Source organism: Thalassophryne amazonica, chromosome 21 (genome assembly GCF_902500255.1).
Source record: "Thalassophryne amazonica chromosome 21, fThaAma1.1, whole genome shotgun sequence".
Classification (NCBI taxonomy): domain Eukaryota; kingdom Metazoa; phylum Chordata; class Actinopteri; order Batrachoidiformes; family Batrachoididae; genus Thalassophryne; species Thalassophryne amazonica.
The window spans coordinates 37,001,137-37,013,158 of NC_047123.1; the positions used below are offsets into that span (position 1 = coordinate 37,001,137).

General features: G+C 43.0%; 1 protein-coding gene across 1 annotated transcript in view; it reads right to left on the reverse strand.

The window, feature by feature from the left end:
- Positions 1 to 967: 967 nt before the first annotated feature.
- rps6kc1 (ribosomal protein S6 kinase polypeptide 1) overlaps positions 968 to 12,022 on the reverse strand; it is a 31,169-nt gene continuing 20,114 nt past the window's right edge. Inside the window, exons 14-17 of the mRNA XM_034161631.1 lie at positions 6,763 to 6,845; positions 2,427 to 2,522; positions 1,592 to 1,732; positions 968 to 1,515 (exon numbers count right to left, since the gene is read on the reverse strand). Coding sequence (XP_034017522.1) covers positions 1,631 to 1,732; positions 2,427 to 2,522; positions 6,763 to 6,845 — 281 coding nt within the window. The 3' untranslated portion in view covers positions 968 to 1,515; positions 1,592 to 1,630. The remainder of the gene's footprint in view (positions 1,516 to 1,591; positions 1,733 to 2,426; positions 2,523 to 6,762; positions 6,846 to 12,022) is intronic.

The window sequence follows — 12,022 nt, forward strand, 5'->3', positions numbered from 1 at the left end:
TGCTGTAAACACAGAGAAACTCCACACTTCAGAGATTTTTGTAAAACCACTGAAGATATGTGCAACAGGTTAATTGACACATTATTAAAAAACAAAACAAAAACATGATTGATGAGGCAGTAATTGACAAACTAGTCATGTTTGGACATTTGTCTTTTTAGTGTATATTTACACACATCATTTAAGGTTTTCATACTACGTATGTTACGGTAATCGGACTGTGCATGCAGAGAGGGCACTGACATTTTCTTGAACCTCTGATATAAAGAATTCAGTCATCTGTAAACAGTCTTAAATGAAGTCCATTAAACTGGTTTTATTTCCAGCTGTAACCCAAATAAATAACTGTACATTCATGCCACAAAATAAGTCACAATACTCTATTTACGACCTCAAAATATTTTTTTTTCCAATCTGTATCAGTACTCTGAAGCAGTTCAAGGAATGATAAACGAAAACCAAAATTTTGTTTTCTAATCATGATAACCTGCTAATAGCATTTTTAAAAATCCTTTTAGTACAAGTTACAAGATTTTCTGTTTGCAATAATGATGTAGAGGTCACTTCCGGTCTTCTGCTAAAGCTACCGGCAGGCAGCGGGCTCTTAAAAGAAATTTGTGGTGTTTCCTGGTCATGGAGGCAAAAATTGTGCAAATGTACCTTATAAATCAACTTCATCGGTGTTCAACTGACAGGCTAACATAAAGAGAAATAATGTTGGTTTTATTTAGCTAGCTGCAGTTAGCCTAAATAATGTGCCCAGCGTAGCCTAGCTTGTTAACTGTACCATTGACTATATTGTAAAATATGGCCTATAATCATAGACATTTGTTCAAAAATATGCATATAATGTCACATAGTCATATACAGAATGTTCTTAACTGGTAGAAACTTTTCTGTAGTTCTTCCTCGTGGAATCTGATGGTCCAAGTTTGTTAGCGGCGTTGGTCGCTCTACTTCCATTTATGTTTTTTTTTTTTTGGTGTTGTTTATTGCCACTTTCAGTGACAGTTGAAGGTTGACAACATTTCTTCGGCTGCATGATGCTACACCAGCATATGTAGTGTAGCGGCGTTATTTGATCCTCCAATGGCATTCTGGGAAACTGAGTTTCCTACTGTCATATTTCTGTATTTTAACCCATGTGGGTCAAAATTCTAAACTGTTTCAATTTTTTCAACTGTAGAAATATAAATGTTTATATATGGTGATTAGTGCCACACTGTGGGAGGAGCCTGAAGAAATTACATTACACAGCTTCCAGCCCTGCCCATTTTACTGTACAGATGGGATTTGCTCATCGTTTTTGTGATGTAGAATTAGGAAATCAATCATGAATATGTTGTTAGTTTATGTTTTAAATTAAAAAAAGCTGAGAACTGTCACTGCTTTATCTCTATTGTCTCTTAGCTGTGAAAAAGTGCCGATGTAAAAATTATTGCACTGCATGATGCTGAGTAACAGCTGACAGTTACGAACATTACGAACAATAAAGAAATCATTGGTGTAGAAAGAAGGTAACGCTGCCCGTCAAACACACACGTGACTGAATATGTACAGAAGAAAAAAAAAACTAAGTTCATTTCTGTCACTGTGTGTGGTTTTCCCAGCATGCAGCTGTGTTGAGCCATCACTGCGGCCAGTCCACTCCGGCAAAGAAGGGATGGGATTTGATCTCATCCACACCTGACACACCGGCTCCCAGTCGCTCTGTCGGATTGTATTGCAGCAGCTGCACACCACAACAAAAACAAACAAAAGTTTAAGGAGTATTTTATGAAGTATTTTATAAGCATAAAATGATAAAAATTCAACTCTAAGCATCACTGCAGCAAAGCATGCAGGGAAACCTATCAAACATCTAAAAACAAAGGACATAAAAAAACAGGAATAGTTTTGACTGGTTTCCACTGTAACCTTTGACCTTTTTAAAAATCCTACCAACTCAACCAGTAAGTTTTTAAAAATCCTACCAACTCAACCAGTAATTTTCTTTATTATGAAAAACAGGGGCAAATTTTAATTTTTAACACATTTTGCTGCTATTACTTGCAGTGCAGTTCTTACTCTGAGCAGCCTGGTGGCGCAAGCGGTGACTACACCTGGCTCTGAGCTTGAAGGTTGGCCGTTTGAGTCCACCTGCACCCCATTCTGCTGCTATATCCAGAATAAACCCAAACCTAACACGTGGGTCTGCTGTGGTGACCCTGAGCAAAACCAGAGCAGAAGAAGTAGTCCTGCACAGACCCTGAGACCTATCGGAGCCGGTCGTATTCTAGGATACTGTAGCGTGATGCTCTTCTGACGGCGTGTATGTGACGGCTTATTCGTATGACATCAGCTGAGCAGCACTTGTTTTTGCGAACAGCACTTTTCGCTAAGTTTGAATTTTGTTGCATTTTGACAGAAATCATCCGTGAGCTCACCTGCTCCAGCAGAGACCGGGCCTCCTCTGATACCAGCTCGGGAATGTTGAGAGTCGTGTGGCGGCTGATTCCTGCCGGATGGCACCGGAGCAGAGACTGCAGGGGCGGAAAGACGAGCCACAGATAAGCATCAATCTAAACACACAATGCCGCTGCGAAGCGCGGCTGAAGACACAGATAGACGACACCTGCCGAGCCTCGGAGCACGTGGGAGCGGACAAACAGGAGGCGACGGCCTGAAACAACACAGATCACAGCAGTGGCAACAACAGTGCATCAGCACCGCCGTCTCCCCTTCTTAAAACCGCCTCGTGCGTCAGAGCGCCATCGTGGGAACTGTTTTTGACTTTCTTCTTCTCTTGTTTTCCCAGCAGGTTGAAATGTGCATCAAGTCCAACAGATCGGTTTTTCACTCTGGAAGAGGCTCTGAGCTCCAAACCCACACGTTACATGTTGTTGGTTCATGAATTCTTTGTGAGTCTGTGATACAGTAACAGACAGTTCAGTTCAAAACCAACCGATTTGTCCTCGACTAACACAAAAACCCTTTAACCGGGATTACTCCATGTTGGCTGTCATGACCTCGACTTTGACTCTTCAGGATCACCTGTGGTCAAAGGTCACATGACCAATGGAAAGGAGATGTGTGCCTTTAAACAGATTTCTATTAAAGCCAAATCTTTGTCCTCGGCTGACCCCCCCCGTCTGTTCAGAACCAGATCAACATTCTTCGAGTTCATGTCGTTCACACTCGGACACCAAACAGTACAGCCACATGCACAACAGTCTGTGCCATAATCATTTCCAGGCGAAATGTGCAGGTCATATTTATGGCTAAAATAAATAAATGCCTAAAACGGCACAGCCAGCGGGCACAACGTCAGTCAGTCAGTCAGTCAGTCAGTCATCAGTTCACTTTTGAGTGAAATTACTTCAGTTGCAGTGGCCTGATTGTCACCAAACCTGGTGTGTGCATTATGCACAGTGACCCCAAGAAGCCTACTGAGTTTGTGGTCAATAAGTCAAAGGTCAAGGTCACTGAAGTATGCTTTGTAAAAAATCTTTTGCACACAGTAACTCCTTTCCTAAATGCCTGCTTTTCACCAAACTTGGCATATGCACCTATTGATTTCATAAAAGTCATAATTCCTGACCTGAACTTTGTAAAGACTTCTGCAGAACAGTGTCCCTTTTCAATGATAAGCTTAGCAACGTTTGCCCAGGGCGCCGTGGGTTAGTACAGACTGTGCTGGTTTCTTTATGAATAGAGTAGCTTTTAAATGTGGAAAAAAAAAATAGTCCAACAGTTTAAGAACAATGTTTCTCAATGTTGAATTCCAAGGAATTTAGGGATTCCATCATCTACAGTCCATAATATAATCAGAAGATTCAGAGAATCTGGAGAACTTTCTACATGTAAGTGGTAAGGCTGAAAACCAACATTGAATTACCGTGACATTCGATCCCTCAGGCGGCACTGCATTAAAAACCGACATCATTGTGTAAAGGAGCTTACCGCGTGGGCTCAGGAACACTTCAGAAAACCACTGTCAGTTAACACAGTTCGTCGCTACATCTACAAGTGCAAGTTAAAACTCTACCATGCAAAGTGAAAGCCAAACATCAACAACATCCAGAAACGCCGCCGCCTTCTCTGGGTCCGAGCTCATTTGAAATGGACAGACGCAAAGTGGAAAAGTGTGCTGTGGTCTGATGAGTCCACATTTCAAATTGTTTTTGGAAATCATGGACGTCGTGTCCTCTGGACAAAAGAGGAAAAGACCATCCAGATTGTTACCAGTGCAAAGTTCAAAATCCAGCATCTGTGATGGTATGGGGGTGTGTTAGTGTCCATGGCATGGGCAACTTACACATCTGTTATGGCACCATCAATGCTGAAAAGTACATCCAGGTTTTGGAGCAACACATGCTGCCATCCAAACAACGTCTTCTTCAGGGACGTCCCTGCTTATTTCAGCAAGACAATGCCAAGCCACATTCTGCACATGTTACAACAGCGTGGCTTTGTAATAAAAGAGTGCAGGTACTACACTGGCCTGCCTGCAGTCCAGACCTGTCGCCCACTGAAAATGTGTGGTGCATTATGAAGCGCAAAATACGACAATGGAGACCCCGGACTGTTGAACAACTAAAGGCTTACATCAAGCAAGAATGGGAAAGAATTCCACCTACAAAGCTTCAACAAATGTCCTCAGTTCCAAAACGCTTATTGAGTGTTGTTAGAAGGAAAGGTGATGTAACACAGTGGTAAACATACCACTGTCCCAGCTTTTTTGAAACGTGTTGCAGGCATCCATTTCAAAATGAGCAAATATTTGCACAAAAACAATAAAGTTTATCAGTTTGAACATTAAATATCTTGTCTTTGTGGTGTATTCAGTTGAATATAGGCTGAAGAGGATTTGAAAATCATTGTATTCTGTCTTTATTTACATTTTACACACCGTCCCAACTTCATTGGAACTGGGGTTGTAGTCAGTGCCATGCTGCAAAGAAGTCCAGTCACACACAAAATAACTCCAGTGTCAGTTCTGATGTCGGTATCTGTGCATAAAGTCATTGATTATCATCATCAGTCTGCACAGACACGCTACTGAAAAAATGCAACAAGTGCAAGTTAGCAGATCACTGCTAAGTCAATTAGCAAGACAGGTGATTAGCTCAATTATAAATATGTTAACCTAAATGATGCTCCACCTGAAGCAGCTGAACAAAATGCAATCAGACATGCAGATTGTGTTGGAGCTTCACCTGCCAATCACCTGACACTGACACTCCCCCTCAGATCTGATCCATTTTCTGAGCTCTAAAATGTGATTCATAAGATCTAAAGTCTGATTTCTAAGGTCTAACCTGCTCATGTTCAGCACGTGTGGCTAAAGTTTAAAGTGTTCATGTCGGGAGGCTGAGCGTTGATTTCCCATCAGTTAGGTCGGTTGCCCGTCTCTCCTGATACGTGCTGCAGGAGTTCTGGCTGTGTTCCGAGCCACAGTCAAGACTGCTCCAGGCAAGAACTTATCCTGCAAGGATCAAGAGACACAGTGCGCCTGTGTGCCGGTGCCAGGAACGTACTCTGACATAATCATCAAAGGAGACATCTGTGGGACTCGGTTCTTCTTTTTCAGGTAAGTGGGTGTGTGTGTGTTATCCCCAAACACCCCGACTCGTGTTTAGACCGTTGATCAGACCCTCCGATGATGGCTGATATGAAAACATGCCTACTGGCAATCAGTTAGAGATTATTCAAATGCAATTGACAGTGAAGAATCGGAGCCATGCTCTGCACCTGCACCGTGTGTCTGTGCGTCCTTTAAGGAAGACAGCGCAGCATGCATGTCAGATTGTGCACGCGTGTTCCATAAATGCTCTCAGAAGATCGCAAAATTAAAAATGAGAGCTGGCTTTGTGGGACTGAACACAACAGGCAGCGGCGGCGTTGGAAATGAAAGAAATTAACAGACAAGCTCATATTAAGACACTCAGAACTTCAATCACACCTTCTCCTAATTTCCATCATGCACGTGATGATCAGATCATTCCATTACAAAAAAATGAACTATGTAGGCAAAACAACCTTTTTTTTTGTTCTGATGTAGTGCATCAACAACAACCAACTTTGAATCAGTTTGTCCTCATTATGTGTCCTCTTAATTTGGTGAGTTACAAGTTGACAACATTTAATATTTTTGAGTTATTGTGTTAATTTGGAACAGAATTCTGTCTGTGTGTTCATTCACTCTGCATTTAACAGAGCACGTCTTGCCTTTCAAAGAATTATTGGTTAATGGACAAACAGTTATTAACCAATAATTTTCTGGAATTTTTTGTTCTTCTCACTGTGTTTTCTTCTTCACACTTCTTTGTACTGCTTCCATTGTTCTGTGATGTCTCTCCTTTTTGGTTGGTAATGTGGCTGAAAGCAGAAGTTCCTCAGCACAGGAATGACTTTGTATATGTTCTCTTGTAAACAAAGGGCTCTGAGTTGGACCGCGTCCTCGCCGCTCTTTCTTCAACGACAGCCCCTTGGACACCGCTGATCCCAAACCAGCAGTGCTGCAGCACCTGGAGAGCTGCCCTGGTCTTCACCTTCTACAGTGAAGCGAGGTCATCGTTCTCGGAGCCCAGAGATGCTCCAGGAGCCAGGAAAGAGGCCTGGGAGAGCCGACCCCCTGACCCAGCAGATGGAGCTCAGGCTGGGGGAGAAAGTCACACCGACGCCCCCGGAACTCCCCGAGAACCAAAGTAAGAGACGGCAGCCAAGACGCACCTCGTATAAACACACACACACAACCCAACACGAACAACAAAGACTCACCGTGCCCGTCAGCAGCTCAAACAGGATGGCGCCCAAACTCCACCAATCACAGGCTGTGGTCTCCTCGCTGATCCCTCCCACTTCTGAAAAAAAGAGGCAAAAAAAGGTGTCTTTACAAATGACTTCAAACTGAATTTTTAAAGAGTTAAACATTGTTTGGATTACGTCAAACTTAATTGATTTTAGTTGAAAACGAGCACACGCCGTTCCAAACACACCAACAAGTGCGCTGTCCGAAAAGGCTGATCTGGATAATAAAAAAAGCAGGTAAATCGAGGAAACCCGACTGTGCTTCAACATCACACCATCTGTACAACCTGACCTCAAAGGAACACACACGACAAAGCCAACAAAGCAGCAACAAAACGCACGTTATTGATCAGGTTCGACCCGACAACTTTTTAACGGCCTTCAAAGGAAACACACGGCGCCTCTTCTCCAACCGTGAGGTCACAAAGCAGCACTAAATAAGACATGATATTAAACAGTAACAGCATGGAATAACTTCTGAACGTCAGTGTGGAAAGTAAAAAAAAAAAACAACAAAAAAAAAAAAACATGATCAGATGAATCAGGATAACAGATGTTATTGATCAATTTTGTGAACAAGCCGAGAGAAATTAAAGTACAGTCAAATGTGCAGCCTCTCCAGATCCACAACGACCAGATGTGGAAACAGAGACACAAACTGTTGGACATCTTTTTGAGCCCATGGATAAAAACAGTCACGGATCGGCGATGGACGCGTTCAGCACCGGCTCGGCAGCAGACAGAGGTCGTCCGGTAAGACGTCGTATTTTGTAACTAAATGCCCTTTCCTGTTTTTGTGGTAGAAAATTTCAGTGCTGCTGTGGACGTGTTTTGTTTTGTGGTGAGTTTCAGCTGACTGTTGGAAGTCGAAGCCTTCTGGTAGCAAATTGTAGGTTTGTGATTCTAAGTCAAAGTTTTGGTCCTGAGTCGTAGGGTTGTTGAGTTCGACTATAAATGAGGCCTAAATATGACGTAATATAGGTCAGCACCAGGTGTTTTCTAACCCGAACCAAATCCAGTGTAACCAGGAGAGCACCAACCCGCCATAGTGCACTTTAACTAAGACACGGAATCTAACAGTGGTTCTCATTTGCTAAAGTCAAACGTGTTATGTGTGTGCGCTCACTCCGCTGGGTACCAGATGGCCTCTTGTGTCTGCTCGGCTCTCCAGAAAGGGGCCTGGTCACCCAGAGGGCTGGGGCTCAGGGTCACGGCTCCGCGGTGCCCAGAGACCAGGCTCCTCAGCTGGCGGAGCATGTGAGACAAAGACCCCTCTGCTAATGGAGGCTGCGGGGAATTTCAGGGGTCTGTGCGGCTCTCTTGCAGCCAAGGTTACACGAGGCGATGATACCACATTTACCACAGACGCACAACTGAGCAACCGGTCTTCAGGGCTCCCCACGACCAATGTTTTGACAGTCAAGGAGAGAAGATCGTCATTGAACGGACTAGTGATACCTGCGCAGTTCTGAGCTGCAGGGGGAGATGCTGGACGTGCACACGCACGCACGCACATGTCTCAGAGCAAGGTCGATGTCATCACAATGGATTAATGTCTAAGGAGCTGCAGGGAGCGTGCAGCGGAGCCAGCTACACTTAGCGCCCAGTCGGAGAGGAAGAGGACGGGAAGGGAGGATTAAACGCAACCATGGGTCACTTAAAGCCACGCTTACACTGGCGTGATTATTGGAAAACCTTTTCCAGGGCGTCTGCAGCTTTAGACGAGTTAAACTCTTCACCATTGACTCACTAACAAGTTCTGAGTCTGTCTTTCGTTAGTCTGGAACAAGTTAAAACCAGACCACCTCAGATTTCTCCAGATTACAAACATCTCCAAAACACCTTGGACTTTGCCTCAGGGTTCTTTACAAACTTGACCTTGGTTCAACTGAAGAATAAACTGGTCTCCGCATCCACTACTATGTCCTGGATGGCTACCAGTCAGATATAGAACCAGTCCATCCCCACTGCTTGAATGTAACCATCTCCCTGCTGCAGCTAGGTGGAACTGGGCATGTCCTTGGCTTTCTTCAGCCACCAGAGTCCTTAACAATGGATTATGCACCAGAAAACACACCACATGACCAAAATGCTGTAGCAAGCAGTTGACGTCAACCCGGGTCTCTCTAAGTGGGTCTTTGGCAATGTTGCACTTTGCAGACTGCAAGACGGACAAACGTGTGATGGACAACATGTCACATTATTGGACGCAGATAGACACAGACTGCTGGCCCACAGCTTTGGAAACACCACAGTAAAAATGTGTGTCAATTAGATTTTTTTTTTTTTTTTAAGCAGCTCTTTAATTTTGGATGTTTGTGCACTGCTGTAGCGTATTTTATTCTTGGCATTTCATTTGTTTGCTGGGTTGATTACTGGGAAAGAAACAGAAATAATAATAAGCATGTGCCGATGTCTCAGGACCGCCCATACTAGTAAAGAACTGTGACTTGTGCTTCACAAAATAGTTAGCTATGGTAGTTTATCATCACACCATAGCGCCCCCTTTCTTCCAGCCGTGCAAACACATGGCTGGTGTTGGTTCCGCTCAGTTAGAATAAATCCACGTCTTTCCTTGTTTCAAACATTTGGCATTAGAGTGCGATAATAAGAGTATTGTCTGTGACAGTTTTGGACATTTTGCTGGTGTGTTTGAGGCTTTTCTTCCAGCGTGCATGAGAAACACCGATGATGAGGCTTCATCAGAACAATCGCTGAGCATTCACCTCGTGGCCTCTTCTTCTTCCCTTTCCCTTAACAATGCACTTCCCTCCTCTCTGTATCTTAATCACAGCCCTGCTCCTCTCCGGGGGCTCATAAGGAACTTTCTCTCTTCTCCTCTTCGATGGACTTCCCTAAAATCCTAACCGACAGGTTTTGTTGAAAGAGGAAGTTGAATGTTAGCAGACAGGAAGTAAGGAGTGATCGTGTGTGTGTGTGTGTGTGTGAATGTCCAAGACAAATGACTTGTGAGCTGGGCGGGTTCCGTGAGAAAGACGGACAAACCTCACGTTGTGCACAGAGAGGGTGCGCGGTGATGGTAGCAACTAGAAGAGCACTCAGCAGTTCAGGATTCTGCCAAAGTCCAGTGAGTCCAAAATAAAACCGGTTTCATTTCCAGGAAAAAAAAAAAAAAAAAAAAGATACAACACAGCAACTTAAAAAAAAAAAAAAAGTTTAATAACTACCTTTATGTTTGTGGTTAGTTAGAGAATTAAAGCTAATGTCACTGCTGGTGAGGTATTAATTTTGAGGAGATTCTATGGTAAACAGTCTGGCTTAAGACTAAGAAAAATGCATTTAATACTAGAAGGCATTCAGAGCACATACCTCCATCCAGGCCACTTATTACTTAAAACTACTGGATCAAATCTGAAATAAAATCATTTTTTTTTTACATTATCCATCCTCTCACAGCTATCTGAGGTAATTGTTGCTATGTGCCAAACATTCTTCAGTTCCAGAATATACTCCTGATCACCCCCAAAACTGAATCACATATTACCCAGAAGATTATCCACCTGCTCACTAAATTTCATTGATATCCATTCATGACATTCTGAGTTATCCTGCTAAGAGACAGATAGACAAATGCTGGTGAAAACGTTACCTCCTTGGAGGTAAAAAATGATGACAAATGAATCAGTTTCCTCACTGATTCATTTTGATAAATCCAGTGACAACAATGTAACTGTAGGTTACACTACTACTGAGATTTGTCTAATATGTTCAGCAGATATCCAACAAATCTTTGCATTCCAGCACCAGAGGCCATCCTGGAGATGGTAAGATGCCTTGGTAAGACAGACTGTTCAACTAGATGTTCCTGTGGAGCTGTGAACTTGCCTTGCACTGAGCTATGTTAGTCTGCGTTATTTGAGATTAATAATGCTGATTTTAGAAACATAAAAGGATTATATGAAGGCTCACGGTTGAAAATTACATTATCCAAAGACGCCATTTTTCAAGATCCAAGATGGCCGACATGATGACCTAGAAAATTTTGGCAACATTGTTTTTCAGAAAGCTCAGGTCATAAGCTTTCCAAACATGTATGATTCATAAAATCTAAAAACAACAACAACAACAACAACAAAGCAGTGAAATTACGTAGCACACCTGATTAGATTTTACCCAGAGTTCTTGTCAGCTGAATTGGTAGTTTGTGTTTATTCACTGCGTTCATCCTTTTCTTTCCTTTTCCAGCTTACGTAGTTTTTTATGTTTTCAGTGACGACGCAGACTGTGTTCATTCAGCTTAGGCTAACACGAGCATGCATAGCGTAGCGCTGCCCTTTGACTACAGAACGGCATGCTGGGAAACTGTTTCCCAGTGCGTCATGATGTCTTGTCATAATCTTTTACCTGTGTGGTTAAAAAAAAAAAAATTCTTCCATATTGGTGATACCTTTATTTGAATAGTCAAGAACAAAAACTACAGAGTCAAATTAAATTATTTTTATGATTTAAAAAGTATTACAGCTTTAAGAAATTTAAATAAAGACCAGTGGCTTACAAAAATTCACAAGTGAAGCATAACAGAAAAACACTGCAGGCTTCTCACACCTGACACCAAAATAACTAAATAACCACCGAAAGAGTGAGTGTGAGGTGACAACCCGAACGTGTCGTCATCAGTAATCCAGACTCACAAACACATGACTGTTTCTCCTCAGGAGAACTGACCAGAGGGTTTTATCACAGCGTCAACAAATCTAAAATCCTCAGCGGAGACGATACAGGAAACATAATAAATAAACGTCAGGGTTCCAGCTCAGAGACAAAAGAGGAACTTTAATAAACTGACTTGTAGCATCAGAGGGGAAGATTTCACTTCCCCTTTCTTGCACTTTGAAGATACTTTTGGCTTCCCTCACAGCAGAACAATGAGCAACGGTCACGTCAGCTGCTCCACACGTCACTCCACAGACAGCTGCTGCTTTTTTTTTTCCCCTCTCGCTGTCTGATGTTTATCTGTGATGATTCACGTAAACAAACCGAAGCACTGCCACTCTGTTTCCACAGTCCACACCCGTGTTTTTGGAGTGTGGAGCCGTTCAAAAACATGTTTCCCTGCTCCTTGCACGTGCACGCTCACGGCCCCCAACACCCCGCCTGCTTTCTGGCAAACACTCATAAATCTGTCATCAGGAATAAAGCCATCGCTGGAGCTGACCCCGTCTGGATAAACACCAATACATAACAAGGGCAGCACACACACACACCTACA